This window comes from Neodiprion virginianus, chromosome 5 (assembly GCF_021901495.1).
Source record: "Neodiprion virginianus isolate iyNeoVirg1 chromosome 5, iyNeoVirg1.1, whole genome shotgun sequence".
Lineage (NCBI taxonomy): Eukaryota > Metazoa > Arthropoda > Insecta > Hymenoptera > Diprionidae > Neodiprion > Neodiprion virginianus.
In genome coordinates, this window is record NC_060881.1 from 4,318,040 (window position 1) to 4,342,667 (window position 24,628).

Genomic DNA, 24,628 nt, shown 5'->3' on the forward strand with positions numbered 1-24,628 from the left:
ATAATATTTCTATGTATTTCAACTCTGCTTTTCAAGATTGATCAACTGTAATTTTCATCCAAAATATATGCGAATAAAATTAATTAATCGTGACACTAATAATAATAATAGTAATAACTAATATAATATTTATTTTCATTATTATGTTGTAAAACCAGTTGTCTGTTATTGGGTTATTGTACAGTAACAAGGCCGACCTTGTTCTGCAATAAAATCATATTTGTATACGCAGGGTATACTATAAGGTACATACACTGTGTTCATTTTTCTGCATTACTATATAATATTGAAAATGCCAATGCGGCGAGGTCCACGTGCAGTTTAAATTAATCACGTCCTGATATGGCACTGGGGCCGTCGAGGAAGCAGTCGCAGTAAACAAAAACTAAATTAATCAATTCGACAGTCTCAACGATTCGATATATTCTTACGCGAAATAATGTTGAAGAAAAAAGTGAAATTGTTCAATTATTTTCAGTCTACTAGGGTGGACAGCGGAGTTGTCAGCACCACATTCATAGACTCCGCGGTCGGTGAATAACGTTGCACAAAGAATTAGGAAAGACCTGAGCAAGGAATCATATATGAGTACTCTCGAGCACTACGTATAAAAATGTGAGCGTAAAAATGATCTAGCTATGAGCGGTTGAGAGCCTCCCATCGTACGTACACACATGCATCTAACAAATGATTTTGGCAAAGAAAGCGAACGCCAGTAGGAGGACCAAAGTCGACGATACGTTTGTCGACTGACCGCTGTCCGTGCCCAATGGTCCGGCAATTCGAACGCCAACTTTTGGCGTCGTTGACGAAATCGGCGGGGATCGTGAAGACGACGTTATAGGGGGCATGGAGCAAACGGTTCCTGCCACAGCTTCCCGCACGGAACCGGTCAAGATCCGGAAGTTGTAGTCGTTGGGGTCGAGCTGACCGTACATGAATGTCGGGAGCCGGTCCGAGAGAACCCAAATGTTGCCCTGACGATCAACCTAGGCAGAAATAAATCGTTTAACTATGAAGAAGTAAAAACTTTAGCTGGGTATTCTATGATTGATAATTGTGTAGTTATTCAACAGCAATGAACTTGAGCCCCAACTTGATTACCTTGAGATCGTTAGGGAAGACCATCGTGACGTTGTCCATATAAACGCGGCCCTGTTCAAGGATGTTATATTTGCCTCCGGATCTCCAGCAAGCGATCGCGTTCAAATTGGTCAAAGCGTAGAAGAGGATTCCAGTACTTGGATCCAAGAAACTGACGCTACTTTGGCCGTTTGGTCCTCTGGACCCGAGCACCTTGAATTCGTGGAAGCTATCTAAAATTTGAAGCCACGTTAATGACGCTGTGATTAATCTCCTCGTAGATCGAGGGAAAAGGTGAAGAACCGGCTGAACTCACCTGGCATCATCGCTCGCTCAGGGTCTCGGAGTAGCCTCGTGTTGACAGAGAACTCCATGGTGCTACATAGCGGATGGAAGTATAGTGTGCTGTAACCGTCGGCTGCAGGAGCCAGCGCGAGACCGAAGAGACCATCTTTCCATTGGAAGGATACACCAGAGACGTTGAATTCACCACTCTTGAAATATCGTTGTATTATTATATAATTTAATATTCGTAAAACCAATTATAAGCTACGTGAAGACAGGGCAATGAACCGTAACTATTTCAACGATACGAGATCGTTTCGGTTTCTCTCTAATTTATGTAAAAATATTCATCGCAGTTTATATCACGTCTACATGGTACGTGAATAAATTAACTTGTGCACAAACAAAGCGAGATACGCATCATCTGGCAGGTGTTCGCGCGATCATACATCCAGATGTACTGTCTGATAAAAAAAGTACCTGAGGATCAGGGTGAAAGAAGTGGTGCTTGACGAGCCATGAAACGTTACGACGCCAGGAATAAACAACGAGGCCGGGGCTCCCCAGATCAGCAAGGTAGCCGAAAGAATCCTCGCAGGATTCATCCTCGACTGCGATATTCGCAAACAGAGATTCCCCCGTTCTTTGCATCTCTGGAATAACGAACTTCCGGAGTATCTGGTCATTGGCCAGGTCGTAGACGACAAGAGTTGGTGGAGCCTGCTGTTCCGGACTACCGAGGATGTCAGCAAGCCCAGTATCCAGGACCCATAGACGACCGCAGCGGTCGGCCCGGATCCGGAAGGTTGATACAACTTCCGGTACTCCAGCCGCTCCGTAATGATGCGCCTCCCAGGATGGATACGGGTTCAGTAACGGCGACTCGCTGGTGTCTGTGGTAAATAAACAATCATATCAACTTATAAAAGTAAGCAGAAAAAAAAACGCTAAAAGAGCCAAAACCCCCACCGTTCAATTTAATGTAATTGAGGCTGGCCGCAACGCCGGATCGCCATCTTGGTACCGTGATGAACAATTTGTCACCCGCGACTTCGAGGCCGAGCGGAAGATTGTCTTCGCGATTATAAGCGGGGAAAAGCTGCCGAGTATCTTCATCAGGCCATGCATATTCCAAAGATTTCCATTGATGAGCAACACGCAGATTATCGATAGCTGACGTGGTTTGCGTGCCGAGAAAAGCCAACAACAATACTGTGGCTAGGCCGTGGTTGGACCGACCACAAACGCTCATGGTCCTTTTTTCTGGATGACTCTTGATATCAGTTCCTGAAATGAAAGCTATAATGTGTGTTTGTTTGTTTTCTTTTTTTCTCAACTTACTTTACGTAAATTAATTGAAATTCCGAATTCGACGCAAGGTTGTCGCAGCAATTAGTGATTATAATAATAATAATAATGATAATAATGCTTCGTTACGATAACGTTACTAACTCCAATCTCGTATACAACCGGTGAATGAAGAAAGACAGACGGGATAGTTTTCGATCGAGGTGTTAGGATATTTCGAAGAATTCGTTGGTCACGGTCACCGTGACTCATTCCGTAACTGCGTGCGCCGTATTTCGTCACACTTCTTGTTATGGTATTTAAATACCCGTTAAACGAACGATATATATTCTTGGCCCGTCAAGTTTTAACCCGGAAATCCCATACAAATAGATCGCAGCTAACAATAAACGGCTACGCTAAATAGTCGGTATTCTCAGAATATGGTACCGCCAGTTATTCCGAAGCAAAGTAGCGAAATCACTAATTCGTAAAAAGTTTAATTACGGGGCATTAACAATGAGGCGGATGAATCGAAAAAAAATATTGGTCAGATAGAATTCTAGAAACGGTATTATTTTTTAAATCTTACAAGCTGCGACACCCAGAACCGTTTGAATGATTGATGGTATGAAAAGGGTAGGATCAACTTGATCTACAGCTAATGTCAACGAGCGTCAAAATCAATGGTAAAAATAACGAAGTTCATCGTTTCAAATTTTCGACACCGCAGTTATCGCGCCAAAAAAACCGGTTTTAAACCACGCGTTAAACACTTCAGAGCCTTTCTCCAGCCGTCCCTGAATAGTATATCGTGCGAGGCCAGATCCGCAGAACACATTTCAGCGTTTGAAAAGTGTTGAGAATTTTAATATTACCAAAATTGTATGCACAGTTGCCGAAGTATAATTATTACAACAGAATGCGCACAGTTTAAATGGAATAAAAACTTTTGTCACAATGAACTATGATCGAGAAGTGGAACACAATTCGTAGGACAAGCACAAATGTAACATGTACTTCTAATAACAAGAAGTTTTTAATCATTTATTAAACATAACCACAGTTTCACTGGCCAAGGCTATCGCATTTTCAGTAAGATTAATTTATTGTTAAATGCATGCACGGAGTAATTTTCTATGAAAACATCGGCAAGTGGACGCGGCGGTTATTCTGTTTTATAAACCAACCTCTGTCAGAATAGAAACGAAGAAGATTTCCTCACTGTAAATAAGAATGCACGATAATTAAACGCGATGAACCGTTGATTACAGCACAATAACAGAGGCTTGATGATTGTTTGTGAAAGGAATCCGCGAGCGCGATGTGTTACCCCGGCGAGTTTGCAGTGTCAACTGAAATAGAACCGAACCTGTATACCAGTACAACGGACGCGATCGAGGTATACGGCTTGCGATGAACGGTTCTTCCGATTTCTCGCACGAAGCACGCCCATCTGTTTATACCCGCGACCCCGAAGGACTCCGCGACAGAGACGATCACAATCTGCATCGACTGCAAGGCGATATCTAGTTATATAGTAGACACTGTGCACGTTGATGCAAATTTTTATTTACATATATAATAACTGGATAAATTAAATTAATAAATAAACCAAGAATCAAACGAGTCAGTCGGCGGTAATCGGAAAATTCCTGCAGTTGATGCGACAAACAGATGCGAGTATAATCGATTAATCCGGAGGTGCACGAACAATTATTAGTGCCAAATTGAACTATATTTTGGTAAATAGATGATGTTTTTTTTAACATTTCTTAATTTGACTGTACAATAGAACTCAATCTAGTTCACAAATTTATCTATTTCTGCGACAATATACAAGCGTACTGTTCTTGTATTATTTTTAAGAGATAACAAACGGTGGTTTCTGTAGCCGATCGCGCTGACACTTGAAAATTAAAAAGTTTCATGTTAGAACCGTATTTGTCATATTGCTCGTTTTGGCCATCCATTAATGTACTGAGTAGGTGCATGCCCCGATGCTGCAGGCGATGAAACTGAAAACTCTTCGAGGCACGTAATGTACGGTGCTACTCGGTGGGAATTCCCTTCTTGCAAATCATGTTACGTATTGTAAATACCGTCCGCAGGTCGTGTGTTGCACGTTCTCCACATTCCCGATGAAATACTGATGTGGGTCGAGCGAGCACAAATGCGCAGGCACCTAAGTATGATTTACGCCGTTACATTGTGGAAATTTCTCTGTATTTCTTAACGGAGGTCGTATGTCCACGGTCCGTTTTATTCGCGAGGGTCAAACCGAGTGTCTGTTTCCTTCTCTGCGAATGTACGTTTAATACAGGTGTATAATAAACAATAAATAAACGACAAAATGACTAGGCGAATAAATTAAACCATGAAATAGCGCTCAAGTTGCTGCTTGACAAGCCAAGCTCGCGGTTTCATCCATTCTTCCCTTCTGCAGCCGAGGACATTACTTTCACTTTTCAAAGTGATTGCTGCTACGGCATTATACCTCGTTCCCGCTTCTGATCGCTACTACTCACACGAATGGATAGAATAGGTAGATAGGCGTGACAGAGCACCGTTCACCTGTCTCTCTAGATAAGAGAATAACGGTTCTGCATTCACTCTTTTGTAAATGTACACGTGTATATGCTTGGACATACGCCGGGGCAGAGGTTTTTAGTTATCACAATTCAGTTAGGATACACATGTGAAACATTCGGTGAGCAACCAAGGGTTTTGAAATGTGACAAACAAAGAATTTAGCACGGAGCAATGTAGATACGAAATACGTGGATTATTATGCCGTCAAGTATTTCTATTAAACTCGTGTATTGCTCAGGTAAAATCCAGAGAAGAATGGATACGTGTATGTCCATTGAAGCACTCTTCAACATTTAATGATTCATATCCATATGAACAAACGTACTGCTTTTGAGAAACTATTCCTTATAATGAAATGCCTGTGTAAAGTAATTTGTTAGATAAATAAAAATGTTATTCTCATTTTCCTAATCCATTTATAATCAAATAAATATACTGTTAAAAATACTCTCAAATAGTGCATAAAATACGTTACAATAACTTTTCCTTTTCACGAAACTGCCGTCGTTACACTCGATCTGCAAATATTATAGTTATCCCGATAGCGCATGAATAGTCAAACAGATTGATTCTTCAGGTAAAATAGCACTCATGTACGTTTAATGACTACACAACATTCCCTGGAATGCAGGAATGATCAGACTGTGCCACAAGTCCAGACGAGGATAACAACAATCAGATGTGAAACCAGACCCTGAATTACACCCGAGTGTGTGGCTCCACGAGAACAGACGGTTCCTTCTATGGCCTCCTCCACAGACCCGGATAAAACTCTAAAGTTGTATTGATCAGGGTCCAGCTGATCGTACATGAAGGTTGGGAGCCGGTCCGAAAGCACCCAAATGTTACTATGATTATCGATCTGAAAAGAAGTGGGTTATCTTTCTCTCGTATCAATAAAAGAGGAAAACACTAAGCCCCGAGAAAGATAGGTTGCACTGACCTTAATGTCAGCGGGGAAAACTAAAGTCGTGTTATCCGCGTAAACGCGGGCCACATTCGTGGGACTGTAACTGGTCCCAGGATTCCAGCATGAAATGGCATTTGCGATCGAAAGGGCGTGGAAGAGGATTCCAGTCGTTTGATCTAGGTAGCTGGCTGCACCCTGGCCATTGATACCTCTGGTACCCACCACCGTAAAATTGTGAAAACTATCTGTATGTGTAGAAAAAAACAGGTACATCGTTGTTAGTCATTAATTGACATTATACCTCGGAAATGTTAAATCAGAAAGTGAAAAATAACATCACCTGACGATGTTGCAAGTACGGAATCTCGAAGCAGCTCAGTACTGACGGAGAACTCAGCATTGCTGCAGAGCGGATGGAAGTACAAAGTGCTGTATCCATCTTCTTCGGGGGCCAAGGCAAGATTTACAACACCGTCCCACCATTGGAAAGAAAGTCCGGAGACGTTGAAATTTCCAGCCTTAAAAAGTTCGGAGTTCGATAATTGGTGTGCAATTGCTTCTATCCAAGTTTACACACATTCTTTCGAACTCTGAATTTTTTCAACGGGCAATGATTCTTGAAGTTATTTTTTAACGGAAGATACATATACGCGACCGGTGTAAGTTTACATTACTTTTAAAAACCATGGGTAGACTTTTCGCTTTTACCAGTGGATCAGGGTGGAAGTAGTGGTGTTCAACGAGCCAGGAATTGTTACTGGCCCACGAGTAAACTATGATTCCCGGACCTTGAAGTTCGGCAAGGTAGGCGAAGGAATCGTTACAGGCGGCATCCTCGACGACGACATTTCCAAAGTGCGATTTTTCCGGATATTGATCCGAAGGGATCGCGTAATTGCGTAGGAGCTGATCGGTCGTCAGATCGTAGATGATCAAGGATGGCGTAACCAGTTGCTCCCGAGTCCCGGTGAGGTCTTCAACGCCCATATCGAGGACCCAAAGACGATCACATTTGTCTGCCCAGACGCGAAAGGTCGAGACAATTTCCGGTACGCTGTTGTTACCGTACTCATGAGCCGCCCAAGAGGGATACGGATTGAGCAAAGGTGACTCGCTGGTATCTGGATGTAAAGATCACATTTTACTCGCCCATGATCAGACACGATCGACGAAAAATCTAACGCAAAATATATGTGATCTATTATTATATGCTTATGGTTTTTACAACCGAAAGTTTTTATTGAATATTGCACGTTGCTCACCGTTCAAGTAAACGTAGTTCAGGGTGGCTACAACACCCGATTTCCATCGCGGTATAGTGATGAAAAGTCGATCACCCGCAACTTCGAGTCCCAGAGGATTATTGTTCGCTTGAACATAGTGCGAAAATAGTAGTTGCGTATCTTCATTTGGCCAGGCGTACTCAAGAAGCTTCCATTGGTAGACTACTTGAAGATTGTTGATACCCTTCGCACTTTGCACAGTTAGTAAAACAAAAATAAACACTGTGGCATGACCGTAATTGACAATGAGTCTCATATTACTTCACGTCTATTGTTATTCTTGTTATATTTAATTTCAGTTACCGGCTATTTGTAACATGCACATACATACAGTGACTACTAAATGAACCCTGGAGATAAATCCAGATAAGGTGACCGCACTGAACCTTCTACGTTTACCAGTCTATTTCACTGGTCTTGTAATAGTTTTAGAAATAACCGGTACGAAATCTTATATGTACATTATGATAATTCGGTTATCAGTACGATAATGCTAAATTATATGATTACATTATAACCTTTCTTTATATTTTATCAACTTTTTATCAACTGTACTAACACATCGTGATATGAATTATCCAACAGATTATTAGAGTACACATCTCTGACACGATACCAGTTGGAATGTTTCAAGAAGATCCCACCATGTTTTCCACCGTTTGAAGAGATAGTCTAATCGGTGTAAATACATTGTAAATTGAAAAGCTGCAAGTAAGAGGAAATGTTGACACTGGGGATTTATTATAGTTTCTACATCAGTGATATGATTACAAAATTGTATAGAGCAGAGGAAAGTTTCATTAGTCATACGGTCGGTGTCAATGTTTACAACAAATTCTTGACGAAATCTACGCCGATGATATCAGATTCGTGTCATTTTAGGTTTTCTAGGCACAAGGGGTCCCGGCTATGGCATTTTGCACGGATCCGGTCCAAACCTGGAAGTTATAGTTGTTGGGATCCAATTGAGAGTACATAAAGACCGGGAGGAGGTCAGCCATCACCCAGATATTGCTCTGAGCGTCGATCTGGAATAAGAAAAATATGCGACATGAATTTTACTATAGCAGCAGTAACATATAAAAAAAAAAAAAAAAAAAATGGTTTGATTGATTTCTGACCTTAATGTCGCTGGGAAAAATCAAGGTATCGTTATCTGGAAAAATCAAGCCTATGTTTTCAGGACTGTATTTAGTTCCGGGTTTCCAACATGCTATGTTATTTGCGATAGAAAGTGCGTGAAAGAGGATTCCACTCTTTGGGTCCAGGTAACTGGCAGCGCCTTGGGTGTTCGATCCTCTAGAACCCAGTGCATGGAATTCATAGAAGTTGTCTGAAATCAAAGGATACACTGTGTTACTGGTCATTTGTTGATTTGATATTTAGACAATTTATTTTACTGATCTGCTGCAAGTACCTTTTCCAGGTATGCGCTCTTGTACCCTAAGTACTTCCGTGTCTACAAAAAACTCGTCGTTGCTGCAAAGTGGGTGAAAGTATAAGGTGCTGAAGCCGTCTTCTTTAGGGGCTAGACTCAAATTTATGATACCGTCCCACCAATGGTACGAAAGGCCGGACGAGTTAAAACTTCCTGCCTAAACAGACAATTGATTTTATACACTTCCACCACAATTAAATCTGCCTGCTTCAACTGGAATTTGTATTCTGGAAATGCAGTAGGTCCAAAAAATATTTTCAGAGAGGTCATTTTTAAACATTCTAAGCTCGACAGTACACTTTGACAAAACTCCGCAAAAAGGGTACAAGTTTTACCATAGGATCAGGATTAAAGTAGTGATGCTTGACTAGCCAGGAGGTATTGTTGGCCCAGGAGTAAACGATGAGACCCGGTCCCTGGAGGTCAGCAAGATAAGCGAATGCATCATCGCAAGAGGCATCCTCAACGACTACGTTTCCGAAATGCGATGGTGTCCGATATTGATCCGATGGGATCACGTACTTGCGGAGGAGTTGATCGGTGGTCAAATTATAAATTAGCAAGGCCGGTGGAGCCCACAGTTGTTTATTACGGATATAGCTTTCATATCCCATGTCCAGGACCCAAAGACGATCGCATTTATCTGCCCAGATGCGAAATACTGATACAACTTCCGGTACCTTACCATCGCCATGTCGATGTGCCTCCCACGAAGGATAGGGATTAAGAAGTGGTGACTCTTTCGTATCTGTGAGTAAAAAAAAAAATTTTTGTCAAGGCCAGGGTACTCCAAACAATTTTGAAAAAATCGAAATTTTTTTTTTTCATAAATTGCTACTGTATACTCGTAGAAATAGTATAGAATTAGTCTCGAAGGTCAGCAAGACCGAGAAGCAGGTGTAAAAGAGTGGGAAGCGGTGCGGTAAATCCGGCCGCTCGAACGCCTTCGGATCGTCTTATTGTTTTGTTCCATTCTATTTCATTTTCAGAATGATGCTTACGAAGATCAGGAAGGAATTGTGTATGAAGCTAGAATGGATATGTGAGTAAAATTCACATTCTTTGACGATTTTTCACGAATAAAAACTTTAAACTGATTTTTCTCCGAACCACGTTTTTTCGCATGGATGACACTCTCATTTCAAAACTATTGCACTTATCGATATGAACCAAACGGCATTTTACTCTTTAGATGTCTGGCCTCAAGCAGAACCAGAAATATTCATTATTATTTAAAAAAGTTATAAACAATTAAAAGTGAAAAAAAAAGGTAAAAAAAATTCAAAAGTCCGCCATTTTGTTTTTTTTCATTGAAAATGTTTCATTCTGCTTGAGGCCATAGCCAATTCGATACAGAACATGAAACCGTTTTGTTTTTTGCTTTCAGATAATTCGTTTCCAAGAAACGATGTCATCCATCTACTAATCAAATGAGTTTCAGCAGCCATTCTCAAAACCGCCATTTTGAAAAAAAAAAGTTTTTTTTCAAGTAATTCCATATATGTGCTTTCATATGTAAAAAAAATTGAACTCAACATGTTTTGTACTATGAATAAAATTTATTGAAAAAAATCACGTTTTTTGGAGTAACCTGGCCTTAATAATGGGAACGAATAATGGACGAATAGAGTCCATTAAAAAGCGATTCAAGTTCCGAGGGTTTTCAAAAGTTTCTTACCGTTTAGGTAGATGTAGTTCAGGGTGGCTGCAACACCCGACTTCCATCGCGGTATGGTGATGAAGAGCCTGTCACCGGTTGCTAATACTCCAAGGGGATTATTGTTCTCTCGTACATAATCGGGGAAGTGTTGTCGGGTTTCTTGATCTGGCCAGGCAAAATCCAGGAATTTCCACTGGTAGGCGACGCGCAGTTTTTCGGTGGCCACTGAGCTCTGTACCGAACTAACAATGACCAGGAACACCGCCGGGAAGAAGCCGCAGCTGAACCATCCGCAGACCCTCATGTTTAGACCTGAATTCGTCTTACCTAATGGTAGAACCTACGTAAAAAGCTGTTCTGCATACCTCGTTCTCCATTATTTTACAAAGCATTGGAAGAAAATCCTCTTTCACTTTGCGAAGGTATTCATATGCAGAGACTAAAGTATAATCGAGTGTTTATAGACATTCATCAAAGTTTATGAGGCGGTATCTGATACATCAAGTTACACGTATAACTGGTCTTTATCGCATAGTCAAGCATTTAAATGGTTTCGATGAATATTAATTTACCTACTCTCATGTAACCATTAGCGTATAGAAATTTGAAATCGTTTCAGAACGATTCTTCGCGATTAGTCTGTACTTTGGTAGTCATTAAAAAAAGAGTCGACGCCTAGATTGCGAATAACGCATACATGGGCGGAAAAATGCTGTGGCATTTTTGAGTTAACACACATATAGGGCCATTTAAAAAAAATGTAATACATCGATTTAACTGTTGTTTAGTAAACCATACTTTTAAGGTCGCTAAATTTGAATCTGAAATGGCATTTACAAAATTCAAAATGGCGGATTCAATACAGCGAGAGAAAATTCGGAAGGAAGTTGGATTTCGAAAAAAATTCGTATCTCCAGATGTTTATGTTCGAGTATTTTGAGTTTGAGCTCTGGCTTCGAAATAGGGGAATGTGGCGGCAAGACTGGACAGACGTCGTAATACGTGATGCAATGCATCAATCACGAGAGTATAAGCGACGTTTACTATTTTCCATCGGTCGCCGACAGCCGCCCGAGTCGCATTATAGACGAAGAACCCTTTTCGCCACTAGTAAAAAAAAAAACGAAAATTCCTCGTTTCTGCTATAATTTTCCATCTAAATAATTTATGTGACATTGATATATATGTTAATATAATAATTTGACTACGGATGTTAATGTCAATAGAAATTAGTGCATCAGCAGGTGGGAGCATGATTTTCCAATCACCGTTTATATTTCTGTTACAATTTTTGTTTTTGTTCTAAATTAGCTACTGGGGCAAGATGGGCGAATACGCATTTGTTTATATGCCACTGTACTAAAATTGAATGTCTCTCATTTTGGGATACAACGCACGTATGTATGTGAAGTGTGCGAATCAGACTAGTAACGAAAGTTCACGGGTACGGTGTATATGCTTTTTTTATTATATTTTAATTTTCAGAATGTTGGTATCGAAAATTGATGTAAACGCGAATGCCAATTGTAAGACTGATTGCCAATGATCACATATCTAATTAACGTAATACTTAAATTGTAAAAATAATGTGTTTTATTTATGCTTAAAGCTGGATGTCCCCATCACGCCCCGACTTACTTTCGTCGGAATCAAACTATTCTTCTAATTTGCATCGACTATGTTGAATTTTGGAAATCTGATTTCATATTCAAATTCAGCGACTTTAAAAACCGTAATGCTGAGATTATAGCATGAATCTATCGAAATTTCTTTCCAACCCAGAAGTGACACGAAAATCTAATAATTATCATATAAAAATTTCAAACCATTGTTAAATGATGTTTAGACTAATCTTTTCTTCGAACACATTATCTTACAAAAATATGACATTTTACTTTCCGAAGTATACGTGTAATCGCGTAATAATTATTGGCCGGCAATGATTGCAGTCACTGCACGACATACACAACAAAGTTTTGCTAATCTTTCATGCTATATATCACCTCAACTTGGATCTGGATAGGTAATGTAATAGGCAATTGCACCAGCGGTGTATCGGAATGAAAATTCTTGTAATAATTACCGTCAAACGCAAATGGTGAACATCTGTGGCAGATTGACCAAATTCTTGCACGATATTACCACACTGGGTTTGTCGGGTCGACTGAAGAAGAATTTTTATCTTCCAACCAATTACGCTATTTAATTATGAAGGCATGTTTATTCGACGGAATACATCAGATAGAAACAAGTTCGAGACGTTCTTCGATACGAACTCTTAATCAAGTCGAAATATTCTACAATCCTTGACGAGTTTGCAAATTTAAGTTAAATGCAAACATTTCTTACATGTATCATTTTTTGCGTAAGGAGAGTATAAACGGACAGGCAAATTGTTGACAGGAAATGCTGAAAATTAGATGTATGCGAAGATTTATTTTTATTTATTTAATTTTTTTCACTAAAACACTTGAGATACAACATTTGATGTTTGACAAGTGTGTGGCGGATCGTTGCAGCTGAAAATCAACAGTGCTATAATTTGGTCTGCATCGTGTAGATATATGCATAATTCCTGCATAGGGATAGTTTTACACATAAATACATGTATGTATGTATGCAGGTAATTGGTACAAAAAAAAAATAAAAATAAAATAAAATAAAAAATAAATTAAATAATATTCTGTCCAAATACCTTACTGAACTGATAAAATCCATCCATATAATTATCTTCTCTATTACCATGTAAATGTATAGATTAGCGTAGATATGCGCATAGTAATGAAATCGATACACACAGACCTGGCTAAGCATTCTCTATTGAAGTGTTGAGCGGCGCACTGGACTAGTTTTATTTCTCATAACGAACACTTGTGACATAAAATTAGATTTCTATGAAATGAGTATCTCCTTAAAGTAACACAATTTAATACATCCCAATTTCCATTGTCAATTAAAACAAAAAAAAAAAAAAAAAAGGAAAAGAGGAGAATCCAAAATTTCAGCAATACAGTTCTCAAGTGTCAGCGCCTCAACTCTCCAATCACCAAGTGAGTAATTTATATTGTGTTTTATGATTCTTAATTAATGAAATTTACTAATATTGTTTCTCGGTCCAGCCACGCGTCAATTAAGCCAAGTGAAAAATATCCAGTTTTACAAATACAACCGCGGCAAAATTATATTTCGCTTCTTCTATGAACATTTCTATAAATAATTAAGAAGCCTGTATAAAGAGCTTCCTCCTGCTATCATTTTCTAAACCATAAATGGTACGAGAAAGAAACAGTGATTGCATCGTATCTAAAAATAGAGAAATACAAGTAATTTGAAAACAATATTAGATCTTTTTGAAATTGAAAAGGCAACTGGTATAACACCGTCGTTTATCAATGAATATTATGGTCGCCTATAATCGTATTGTTCAACGCGAACATCCTGTCATTATTGCACTTTTAAATTATACATAAATACACAATTCTACAATCAGGTATTTGTACTTCAAAAATGTGATCATCGGTTTGGTGTCATCTCAATCTCCCGCTCAAGTTTCCTGAATATTACAATATTTTTGACAAATTGTGTAAACGTTTTTTTTTTCATTTGTCTGTTCTTTACCTCGTAATTTCGGTACACATGTTTATAATTCTGGGCTTCAAAATTTATAAAACTGGGAGTTGAGATTCGTTGACTTTAATGACGGTAGGTCCAAACAATCGCCTGCCATGGGGCAAGGAACCGAAATGGTCCAACAGCAGTTAAGGCTGTGATTGGTGAAACAATATGTGACTGTCGTCCGCGATGCCAGGAATCTACACGAGTCAACAATCTGCACATTTCCGTTAAATCTCTATGTTTTCTATCTCTATCTTACTTCCTAAATATAATTTTTTTTTTTATTTTCATGACTTTGCAAACAAAGAGTAGAAGACTTTCAGTAAATTCCCGAAATCGCGGGCTAAGTCCAATTAATCAAGCTTTCCACAGAACGTCTTTATTTTTAAACACTTCATAAATGACACTCAATAAATAACAGAACTTCTACATGTTCAATTTCGGTAAACTGGTTATGTTTCTCAATTTATGGAAGCTACCAACATTTCAATTGAAGTCATATTTTCTCCTAAATGAAACACTCCAACATTCTACAGTCAAGGAACTGGTCTACATATAATGCCTTGATCGTAAAAAATTCGCATAAATCTCTGTAATTTAAAAATTAACTAAAAAGTTTTCCGACGACGAAAACGATTAAAGCCAGATCAAATGTGTTTTTCCCCCTCATTAACAAATCACGTCAATAATTGAATAGCCAACATTTTGTAGATGCTCCTTAAAAGAAAAAAGAAGATAAACCAGACAATCTAATCCAACTTCATAATTTATTACTCATCTATTGCCTGCGCTTCATTGCAAGCTACAGATTGTAGCTAGCTGATGAACGAAATTAAAACACTTTGATCACAACTGTTAACTTGTGTGTATACTCGTAATAACTGATCGCTGCAAATCCATTTCGCTTATACACAATTTACCAAATTTTACCGAAGACTTCAAAGTCAGACAGCGATAGCAAAAGTCTCTGTAATACCGTGGGGTCTTGTTGCACGGTGAATATTATCTATAAAAATAATAGCAAACAAAGGATACTAGGGAGTTACGGGATGGTGATAGACACTCTCTTGCACGAATAACCGAGTACCATCCACTTATCGAGGAACATAACCACTAGATGTAAGTGTATGATAACAATGTGTAGAGATACGTACATGTCTATATGGGTCACAGTATGCTGTTTTCTGAGTATCAAGAAAAAAGGAAGAGACACTGTGAATATGTAGTCGTGTTTCAGGAGATTGAGTCTTCCCTAGCTACGGATAGTCCGTAAAACGATAAGAATTTTTACTTACTATGCATCACAATAAATCATAAATTTGGGCATGACAATTAATAATAACAACAATAATAACAATGATGAGATTTGTTAGAACAAAAATGTGCTAACAAACAAATTTTCTTTAAATTATGTATTACTTTCATCGAAATAATGAGAATGGTTGATATAAAAAGTCAGTCTCGATTGGTTGAGACTTTTTTGAAATTGATTGAATCCATGGCTTGAGAAGACTGAGCAAAGGTTAGGAGATGGAAAAACGGCGTGAGTCGAGTGAAGAGAGCTAACGTTTTAATAAACACTCTCCGTACTTACCACTCACTCAATCGTCGCCGACTTGTTTCTTCCGAAGAAAGGCTTTCAGCTGAATCGACGATATTAAATAAGCATACTACCGATACGCTTTATACTTGGTTGCTAATGCATGTAATTTCAGTTTGTATAAAGTCGATTCAGCCCAAAGTGATAACAAAATAAAATTTGGGACAGACTAACCTGAGGCGGCTCAGCCTCCACGCTGCCTCCAGACTTGTACACTTTCACAAAATTGATACAGATTGTGTATTCTGTATAAGTAACTGTCAAGGTTTGAAGATTTAGAAAAAGTTATTTCGGATCGTAAGGTAAGGATTGAAAAAAAAAAAGAACAAGAAAAATCAAAAAATGTAACCACACCTTATCGCGATGCAATAAGCTGAAAATATTTACAAATAAGAATATTTCAAAACAAGAATTCAATGCCAGGGTAAAATCTACAATTCAAAGCTTCTCGAGGAATAACGAAAATATCAATAGATGTTACAAACGGGCGGAAATTGTTTTTTTTTCTTAAAACGTTCCACTCTATTTTGCAATGTTCATTCGATATGCACATATATATATTAATATATATATATAAATATCGCAATTTATATACTCGTTATTGTTTATTCAAATATAAATAAAGAAAGTTGCGATGCGTTAGACTTGATGGCTGTTCTAAGAAATTTATTGTATCCTGGTAGCAGCGTGAAGCACCACCTATATCCGCGTTTGCGAGCAGCCTCTCCAAGAGGAAATTGGTGTGTGGGAGTAAACCGAAAAGACATCGTGAGAAAGAGCGCGAACAGATCGTTTAGAATCCCAGGTACAGTTTAACTGTAATGTGAAAAGTCGAAAAATGAAACGAAAAAATAATAATGAGAAACGATAATTTTATATCTCAACTGACCTGATAAACACGAGAAAACATAGCAAGGAATATGTGAGTCTGCATTTCATTCCGCCACATTGCCGGAATACTCGACTGTATTACCAGAATAAAATAAAATGAAATAACGAAAAAAAAAAAAAAAAAAATTAGATTATATAATAAGCGTGCAATTGAGAAAGTTTTGATAATTTTATCCACATTAGATACGCTTATTATCGGCTGCGCGATAAGAGTCCACGAGAATACTTTAATAAAAATCATAAACGAGGAGGTGAAAGATGAAGATATCGACGGTTGCGTAGAATAACCGGCTATCTCGAATTAGGCTTGAATAACCGACTATTTCGAGTAAAGTTCAAAAACCGGATATTTCGCGTTCGAAATTTTTCGGCCGTAAATTAAGTTGGTAGCACTGTCGGGCTGAATACGAAATTCGTCAACGCCTCACAAAATTCATACAAGTTCCGTTTTGTGAATGTAGGTATTATATGGTTATCTACATAATTAATAATTATAATGCAGAAATGAAAGTATAAAGCATCAGGCGTATGTTGAGATGAAATTAAAGATTATCATTTCGGCATAGTGACATTTAATGTCATTACCAATTTACTGTCATTGTAAACTTAATTTACGGCCAAAAAATTTCAAACGCGAAATAGCCGGTTTTTGAACTTTACTTGAAATAGCCGGTTATTCAAGCCTAATTCGAGATAGCCGGTTTATCAAGCGAAACTCGAGATAGCCGGTTTTTCAAAGATAACTCGAGATATACTGGGTTTCCAAGCAAACCTCGAAATACCCGGTTTTTGAAACCTAACTCGAGATAGCCGATTATTCTACGCAACCGTCGATATGTTGAATTCAACCAGTATGAGATGTCCTTTTTCTGTTGTGATCCTTAAAAACAGTTCAAAAACTTGGGCAGCCCACTTCCATGATTAACAAATCGCTCTCTTTCTCTCAACGGCTGCCGGAAGTTACTGACATCATGACATAATATCAATAATAATAATATTAATAATAATAATTATTATTTGAAAAACAAATAGTTTGGCTAACTTCGTGTTAACATGATGGTTTTAGATGCAGCTGATGTGGAGGCTTCCGAGGCTTCACTTCATCGTCGACTGAACGTCCTCGATGATATCGTCAGATTCCAGCCGCTACGGGCGGGCCCAAAGCACGAAATGCAGGGGTGGGTTGGGCCCGTCCGAGGGGGGCGATCATCTGAAGCGTGGATGCATCATCGGGGCGAGCATTGGTGCTCCTGGAAATCCCATGGGAGTGGCGAACGCTGGGTGCATCGCACCCGGCGGTAGGGCGCCTATCATCCCTGCAAAAAACCACGACTGAATTCAACTCATCCACCACACGTCTCTCATTTAAAACAAGATTTAGAAGGAAAAAAAAAGAAAAAAAAAACAATAATAATTTTAAAAAAAGAGAACATATCAACAGCATTTCGTTATACTTACGTCAGCCTCAGTCTCCATGAATAATAAACATATATCTCCATACCCCGTGTCGTAACACAGACAAAAATTTATAGCGCATTCTACTTTACAATCAAACGTCTTCTTAAATCACAAATTTATACTTTATCTCTCACCTGTAAAGGTGGTTCGAGGTAAGAACGGAAAGAATAGAATACAAAATAAAGTATAGTAAATGGGGTAGAAGAACCTGGTAATAAGTTTGTAATTTGTTTTCTTGAATTATTGAAGATATCTGCGTAGAAATTATAAAAATAAGGTGTCTGTAGTATACGACGCTGAGTAGGATTGAACGCAATTCGACTACGACTGTGTTGAAGAGAAATTCGAGTGACAGCTGACTTGATCGTAATGGGTACGGAAAATAGGATGAGATAAAAAATCATTTATTGCTTCCGTTCCATCTTTTGACAGTTTTATATCGACTGATGATTGAATAAGTGATCTAAATATGCAAAGTATTAGCAATCGATTTTTGTCAGTGATTAATTTATTTATTTTTCTGTACAGTGCATAGCCAATTATTTTTTATGTAAATTTTATTTGGAAAAACGGAAAGAACTGTAGATTTCGAACAATCAGCATGCAATGTGCTGTATACATTAGCCAAGTCAACAACAAATGATTAAACTGTGCTAAACGATTACCACACAAACTGCACACCATACTAAAGTCTAGCAATGACTTGCGCCTGCAGTCGCTAATCATTGAGAGATGAAATCTAATCAGTCATCTGTCACTTGCTTTCAATTTTACAAGCCGCAGAATCGCGCTGAGGATTCTATCTACGGAATATCATATCCCCATTTGTTAGGTTTAATTTTATTTAATTGTTTAACATACATACATATATATGTATATATGTAATATTCCAATTATGTAATATAGTATATATGCTGGTATGTGAATTCGTTACTTACTGTCGGTCAGGTCAAACTTATATAAATGTATATGTGTGACACAAAGCTAGGCTAGTGTGAATATTATATAGTTATGTTCGGTGTTGCAAATTTATTTTTATGAAACATTTCATTCAAAACTAAAAGCATAATTACGATCAAGATAATCGACTTTTTCATATACTTGTATCATTTTTCATGAACGCGCAATAATTATTCAAAACATTGACATAGTTTAAACAGTAAAAATTAATGGAACACAACGAAATACTTTTTGGAGAAATTTGTCCCCTTCATTTGTAATATGCTCGGAAATAAAAACAAAAACAAAAAATATTTATTGAAAATAATTTAAATTGAAATATACAGAAGCAAAAATGGGTAGAAGAAAAGAAAAGAGAAAAAACTTTGCAGGTAAGAATTTCCTCATTTTTTTTTTATCGAATACCTTCATTTATGTTTACTCTTTCTTAATTGATCTACTCTGACTTTACCGTACTGCCACTTTCAAACTCGAAAACAAAGGATAATTTGAAATTTATATGCCATGTTAAAAACATCTCCAAGATTAAAAATTTTTAAAAATTGGGTTCATGAAAAATGCACCGATGCCACCTTGGTTGAATATTTCAAACAACGGACAAAACCGTGCCCAAAAAGCATTTTCACTACTGTATCACAACACCAGGAGTCAAGCTATAAATATAAGAGACAGGATATATTATGATGTATGGTTGGCATGGGATGGTAAGTGATTACAAGATAGTACGGTAAAGAGAAACAATGAGTAGAGGCTAAAAATAAAACCAAAGTAAAATAAAAAAAAAATTAAAAATAAAACGACCGCAAAAAATTTATGTATGTTTACGTAATAATAAATGTATGATATTCAATTATGGCCGAGCGGGCGCGATCCATAAGTTTATTATACTTATGATTAAACCGATCGCCTGGTTAAAAACCTAATCCACCGAATTATCAAGAATTACTTGACATGAATTTAAAAGTTGTCTTTCAATCATATTTACCCAAGTTAGTAAGCTATTATAATTAAATTGTGTTTGACAAAGAACCCTATTCTTTTTCGTAATAGAATGCATGAAGCAGGTACTTTTATGTCTATGTTTTTTCATTCCCACGTAATTAAGACATGTTTGAATTTGGCGTAGTGATACAATTTCAAACTATCTCGGACAAGTCATTGAAATATATGTCAATGATAAATAAATAAATAAATAGATGGACATGATTTGTTGTTAGACTGAGAACTATAATTCAAGATTTTATGTATAAAAAATCGATTTTAAGACTAGTGTATGATCATTTAGCGATTGAATAAACAGTTTTAGTGTGATAAATGTTGCAGCCTCGAAAACGAAAATTGTTAATGTCAGTAATTAAGAATGTGAGAATGACCGCTCGGCCTGTTAGCCAAAAAAAATTGGCAACCTGCCGCTTAGCAATGATGATAAGAATAGTAACGATAATAATAGCTGAAATTGTGACTGTGATAATGACATAAATAATAAATATCGTGATTTTGAGTATGACGATGAGAATGGTGACGATGATGACGATGATGACGATGATAACAATAATAATAAAATAAAAGTAATGAGATATAGGCCATGTCACCGCATGCTATTTGCTAAGGACCAACCTTGTTGCACTTGTATAAAACACGGTTTTAGTAACCAGACTGGGAACGTTCGTTCAACACTCACCGAGGAGTGACAGGGCGCCCTGCAAACGCACCGTTATAACGTAAACGTACGACGCTGTCGTCAGTTCGGCGCATGGGTGAATCCTGAGTGTGCTATTTTTCTGTTTTTCACTTGTTTTGTTTTTATATATATATAGGTTTTTTTACTCCATATTTTACGTAATTCTGGACTTGGTCAACATCGAATTGGATATCGGATAAGAGTGCAACATCTTATACATTACTATTATTGTCTGTTCCAGATTTATATACATTTTTAGAAAAGTGGAAAGTATTTTTGCAAGAGATGCATTACGTTGACTGTTGTAACTGTACACTGATTATTTTTCGAGTTGGAAGCCAAGGAAAGTATGTTATATACATCCGTCTCAAAGTACACAGCATCAAACTATCGCAATAACAGCCATTGACGCGACGAAAAGATATTTACGGTAATCATCGAGCTACAGACTAAGCTGCTGTATCCATACGACACCCAAAACGAATCGCCCAATGCAAAAAGTAGGGGTATATAGCTATTGAAAAAAATAGCAATTAAGAAGATACGTAAATTAAAAGTGTACAGTGGATCCAGGATGCTGAAGAAAACTTTTTCTGACCAAAGAATGGATTCGATAGAACATTGTTACTGTCTTGTAGTGGTTTCATATTAGTCTATCCATTGATTTGCATCACTCAAAAATCCCACCACACTAAAACGCAACCTCAGTCCATCCAACCCCGCCCTTCAGACTAAAAAGAAAAGAAACTCCACAAGACAGTCGATAAAATAAAACTCAAAAATAGAGAAGATCGGTAAAGTTCTCTGCAAATCCGTTCACCCAGAAACGTTTTCTTCAATCGTATCAGTGGTTCTCATTTGAAGTATAATATGCAACCACTACACGTGATAGGAAAGCCCATAATTATTGTACGTCATTACATTTCTTTTTCTTTTTTTCATTGAATTTTCAACTCGGTCTCCCGAGACTCCCGACGCTCGGAGGGATGGGGCCAGGGCTGGCAGGGGCTTTGGAAAATAGAAAATGGACGGCGGCAAGGGGGCAGGGGGCCAGGGGATAAAGTCATTGGACACTTACCTGGAGGCAGGCCCATGGGGGGCGGTCGCATCATGTTACCTCCATGAATAAGAGCGGGTGCAGCCAAGGTCATAGTCGGGCGCATCAGAGGGGCCATAAGGGCGACAGAACTGACCGGCATAGCTGCGGAGGCTGGAACCATAACGGTCTGAGGCGGTCGCTGGAATCGCTGCTGCTGTTGCTGGAGTGCACTAAGGGCTGCCTGTTGCCTCTGTTGCTGGTCTTGATACGCCGCCGCAGCAGATGCAGCAGCAGCAACATGCTGCTGGTGCTGATGTTGCTGATGTTGTTGCTGCTGATGCTGTTGCTGCTGCTGCTGATGTTGGTGCTGCAGTGCAGCTACATGCTGAGACGTTTCTGCTGGCGTAGGCCTAGTATCTTCTGTCTGGCGACGTTGATACTTGGGTAATCTGGCTCGTATTTCTTCCTACAATTTAAAGTGAGTTTCAAATTAATCCGGTCTATTTGACGAGTGTTTAAACCTTTGTGCAATGAATGTGTCGACTAGTCTTCAAAAACTGTGGTAACAAAGAGTAAATCTGTTAAAAAGTATAGGGAGACTTCAAGCGATGACTTGGTTATTATGAATAGCTCCACGAGGCAGGTCTTCAGCTATCTTACTCAAATACTATATCTCCATCCACAAGCAGCGAGTAGGAAAACAAAAACAATAGCTTACCAGACTAAGATCCTCTTGGGGATGGATTATTTTGCTAGCAGCGCCAGTCGTCGCGATAAGGCTAACTTTTTGGTCATTTGTACTGTTACTTTGCAGGCTTGCAGCATTATCACCACCCCCATATGCCGGGAACGTCGGTTTCATCGGGCCAATAGAACCTCCTGCTATTGATGTTATTGGCTTAAAGTCAGCTCCCAAGGGCAATGATCCAGGTGTGGAAGACGTCGCTGTCGATACGACACTTGGAAAGAGTGGCCTGGAGGGCATTGACGCACCCGAAACTGGTGGCTGCATTCCTGGAGGCATTCCTGGCATCCCCTGCATCATGCTGAGATGAAAATTAAAATTTATGGGTTAAAATTTTTAACATAGCTAGCGTTGGATGGACAAGATTTAAATAAATGATAATTAGTTGTTAAAATTATTTACACAAGTCAAAGTGAAAAATTAAAATTCACTTCATTGAATGAGGGGGCAAAGATAGATAAAATTAATATCTACTTTCAAGTAGCGATGCATATCGTGAGAGGATCGTATAACTAATTTTCAACAGCTAATTAGCTACCCGGTAGAACTTTAAATAAGTAAAAAATGGTTTAACCCGAGAATTACCAAAGATTTAAATCACTAAATTGAAGAACTATTATTCAAATAAATTCCAATTACCCAGGCCCCATGAAAGGAGGTCCGACAGGTCCCATGGGCCCCATCATTTGGTGCATGTGAGGTGGAAACTGTCCCATGTGCGGAGGCATTCCGTGGTGGGCAGAGAGGCCAGGCATAACTCCCGTCATCATGCTAGAGCCAGTAGGAACAGCCCCAGGCGCAGAGCCGAGCAAACCTTCCGGCTTGGATTTTTTGGGTGCAGGTTCATCTTCTCCAGAGCTTGGCGATCCTGGCCGACCCCCGTTTCTTTGTCTCTCATGTTCTTTGGCGTCATTTGGCGGTATACCTTCCATGCCATATATTTCTATTTCAATGTTACTCCGATTAGGAAGAGAATTTGGTACTTTGTCGATAGCTTCTTTGTGGACCTGAAATAAACGGAAGAACGGACTTTGGTAGGAATTCAAGGGTTAGAAATGTAGTCTGTGAACTTATGCTGGATTGAAAAGTAAACTTGACAAAATCGATTACTTCTCTTAGCGTTGCGGAATAAATATTGATGTGTCTCTCACCTGCATACAGTGTATACTCAGTCCGGGACCAGTGTATAGCTTTTTATGGCATATATGACACTTGAAGTGTTTCGCTTTTTGGTGCTGGATCAGAATTTTTTCGTCGTCGAATTCGCGATTGCAGTACCTGCGTTGTGATTAAGGAAAAAAACATAGGGTATAACCAGTCAGAGGTGGTAGATATTCCGCTGCTTTCGACAATTCGTTTTATAAGCAGCAAAGCCCGTGCATTGAGGACCGTTGGCGATGTAGGATAAGCCCTATCTGTGACCTACAAAATCGTCCATCGCCAAATATGCAAAAAGGATACCAGCACCACGGTCTCGACTGCTTCTTCTTCTTACGTCCCATACTCTCTAACCGTTAAATTAATTTATATCACAATTATATTAACGCAAGGATAGTATTACGCGTCACGTCGTTCCCGCGTCGTACTTTCTGTGTGAAGATGCTACGGATACGAGCTTTACAAAATGGCTGTCACTACTCACGTCGAGGGGCGATCGGGGGCAGGAATAAGGAATTCGCGAACTGATCTGGTGTTATACGATATAGAGCGGGAGCCTAGGCATGAGAGACGTTGCCAGTTAGAGGGACGGGAAGAGGATTTCAGGTGCAGCCAAGTGCAACTAGATATAGGGCGCTTTTCTTTTTACATCAATTTTCTGACACAAATCGACACTAAGTGATTTCATTAGTCGGATCCAACAGAATAGGCTAATGAAATCACGTAGTATCGTGTTGTGTCAAAAAATTGACGTAAAAGGAAAGAGCCCGTTTTCCAGTAAAGATCCCTGCTCCAATGATGCCAGTGACGTAAGACGATCCGTACTGGCGGCCATCTTACGTTGAGTCTTTGACAACATTTAATAGAGCTGGCACTGGCACATAGGACACGATTATTCAACGCTTCTACTTTCGTTTTATTGCCATTTGGATATTCGATACTA

The 24,628-nt window shown here is 38.7% G+C and overlaps 4 protein-coding genes and 1 long non-coding RNA gene across 13 annotated transcripts; 1 reads left to right on the top strand and 4 right to left on the bottom strand.

The window, feature by feature from the left end:
• Nucleotides 1-105: 105 nt before the first annotated feature.
• On the bottom strand, nucleotides 106-4,928 carry LOC124305730 (protein yellow). 3 transcript variants are annotated; one of them, XM_046765432.1, is made up of 6 exons: nucleotides 4,758-4,928; nucleotides 2,338-2,655; nucleotides 1,849-2,261; nucleotides 1,400-1,577; nucleotides 1,105-1,316; nucleotides 106-989 (listed from the first exon to the last, which is right to left on the bottom strand). In XM_046765432.1, the coding sequence occupies exons 1-6, from the start codon at nucleotides 4,789-4,791 to the stop codon at nucleotides 681-683; spliced, it is 1,464 nt and encodes a 487-aa protein (XP_046621388.1). In that variant the 5' UTR covers nucleotides 4,792-4,928; the 3' UTR covers nucleotides 106-680. The 3 variants fall into 3 exon arrangements, with proteins under 3 accessions (XP_046621388.1, XP_046621389.1, XP_046621390.1); XM_046765433.1 differs by lacking the exon at nucleotides 4,758-4,928 and adding an exon at nucleotides 3,846-4,666; XM_046765434.1 differs by lacking the exon at nucleotides 4,758-4,928 and adding an exon at nucleotides 3,846-4,666 and having other exon boundaries at nucleotides 2,338-2,667.
• Nucleotides 4,929-5,161: 233 nt separating this feature from the next.
• On the bottom strand, nucleotides 5,162-8,014 carry LOC124305732 (protein yellow-like). The gene is made up of 5 exons (XM_046765439.1): nucleotides 7,420-8,014; nucleotides 6,866-7,278; nucleotides 6,498-6,675; nucleotides 6,191-6,402; nucleotides 5,162-6,109 (listed from the first exon to the last, which is right to left on the bottom strand). The coding sequence occupies exons 1-5, from the start codon at nucleotides 7,694-7,696 to the stop codon at nucleotides 5,885-5,887; spliced, it is 1,305 nt and encodes a 434-aa protein (XP_046621395.1). The 5' UTR covers nucleotides 7,697-8,014; the 3' UTR covers nucleotides 5,162-5,884.
• A 138-nt stretch (nucleotides 8,015-8,152) lies between these two features.
• LOC124305733 (protein yellow-like) lies at nucleotides 8,153-12,805 on the bottom strand. 2 transcript variants are annotated; one of them, XM_046765441.1, is made up of 6 exons: nucleotides 12,622-12,805; nucleotides 10,557-10,865; nucleotides 9,214-9,626; nucleotides 8,858-9,035; nucleotides 8,562-8,773; nucleotides 8,153-8,468 (listed from the first exon to the last, which is right to left on the bottom strand). In XM_046765441.1, the coding sequence occupies exons 2-6, from the start codon at nucleotides 10,840-10,842 to the stop codon at nucleotides 8,328-8,330; spliced, it is 1,230 nt and encodes a 409-aa protein (XP_046621397.1). In that variant the 5' UTR covers nucleotides 10,843-10,865; nucleotides 12,622-12,805; the 3' UTR covers nucleotides 8,153-8,327. The 2 variants fall into 2 exon arrangements, with proteins under 2 accessions (XP_046621397.1, XP_046621396.1); XM_046765440.1 differs by having other exon boundaries at nucleotides 10,557-10,878; nucleotides 12,622-12,803.
• On the top strand, nucleotides 9,487-10,444 carry LOC124305739 (uncharacterized). Its single transcript, XR_006908434.1, has 3 exons — nucleotides 9,487-9,628; nucleotides 9,868-9,920; nucleotides 10,266-10,444. It is a non-coding gene; the product is annotated as an uncharacterized LOC124305739 (long non-coding RNA).
• A 149-nt stretch (nucleotides 12,806-12,954) lies between the features above and the next one.
• Nucleotides 12,955-24,407, bottom strand: LOC124305731 (BUB3-interacting and GLEBS motif-containing protein ZNF207-like). Of its 6 annotated transcripts, XR_006908432.1 has the most exons (7): nucleotides 23,989-24,404; nucleotides 23,679-23,805; nucleotides 23,167-23,534; nucleotides 22,501-22,828; nucleotides 21,822-22,248; nucleotides 20,680-20,762; nucleotides 12,955-17,960 (listed from the first exon to the last, which is right to left on the bottom strand). XR_006908432.1 is itself a non-coding variant. In XM_046765437.1 (6 exons), the coding sequence occupies exons 1-6, from the start codon at nucleotides 24,027-24,029 to the stop codon at nucleotides 20,740-20,742; spliced, it is 1,314 nt and encodes a 437-aa protein (XP_046621393.1). In that variant the 5' UTR covers nucleotides 24,030-24,404; the 3' UTR covers nucleotides 12,955-20,739. The 6 variants fall into 6 exon arrangements, 3 of the variants coding, with proteins under 3 accessions (XP_046621393.1, XP_046621392.1, XP_046621391.1); XR_006908431.1 differs by having other exon boundaries at nucleotides 12,955-16,569; nucleotides 17,687-22,248; nucleotides 23,989-24,407; XR_006908430.1 differs by having other exon boundaries at nucleotides 12,955-17,359; nucleotides 17,417-22,248; nucleotides 23,989-24,407.
• Between the last annotated feature and the right edge of the window lie 221 nt (nucleotides 24,408-24,628).

What these genes read in the sequence shown, in the direction of transcription:
- LOC124305730 (XM_046765432.1), bottom strand. Translation starts at nt 4,791, where the DNA reads ATGTGGAGAACGTGCAACACACGACCTGCGGACG. An exon ending in CAACACACGACCTGCGGACG is followed by an intron (nt 2,656 to 4,757) that starts GTATTTACAATA and finishes CTTTCATTTCAG; the next exon opens with GAACTGATATCAAGAGTCAT. An exon ending in TCTTTCACCCTGATCCTCAG is followed by an intron (nt 1,578 to 1,848) that starts GTACTTTTTTTA and finishes CGATATTTCAAG; the next exon opens with AGTGGTGAATTCAACGTCTC.
- LOC124305732 (XM_046765439.1), bottom strand. Translation starts at nt 7,696, where the DNA reads ATGAGACTCATTGTCAATTACGGTCATGCCACAGTGTTTATTTTTGTT. An exon ending in CGTACTTGCAACATCGTCAG is followed by an intron (nt 6,403 to 6,497) that starts GTGATGTTATTT and finishes CTACACATACAG; the next exon opens with ATAGTTTTCACAATTTTACG. An exon ending in TTTTCCCCGCTGACATTAAG is followed by an intron (nt 6,110 to 6,190) that starts GTCAGTGCAACC and finishes ACTTCTTTTCAG; the next exon opens with ATCGATAATCATAGTAACAT.
- LOC124305733 (XM_046765441.1), bottom strand. Translation starts at nt 10,842, where the DNA reads ATGAGGGTCTGCGGATGGTTCAGCTGCGGCTTCTTCCCGGCGGTGTTC. An exon ending in AGAGCGCATACCTGGAAAAG is followed by an intron (nt 8,774 to 8,857) that starts GTACTTGCAGCA and finishes CTTTGATTTCAG; the next exon opens with ACAACTTCTATGAATTCCAT. An exon ending in TTTTTCCCAGCGACATTAAG is followed by an intron (nt 8,469 to 8,561) that starts GTCAGAAATCAA and finishes TTCTTATTCCAG; the next exon opens with ATCGACGCTCAGAGCAATAT.
- LOC124305731 (XM_046765435.1), bottom strand. Translation starts at nt 24,029, where the DNA reads ATGGGACGTAAGAAGAAGAAGCAGTCGAGACCGTGGTGCTG. An exon ending in CAGTCGAGACCGTGGTGCTG is followed by an intron (nt 23,806 to 23,988) that starts GTATCCTTTTTG and finishes ATCACAACGCAG; the next exon opens with GTACTGCAATCGCGAATTCG. An exon ending in CCCAAGAGGATCTTAGTCTG is followed by an intron (nt 22,249 to 22,500) that starts GTAAGCTATTGT and finishes TTTAAATTGTAG; the next exon opens with GAAGAAATACGAGCCAGATT.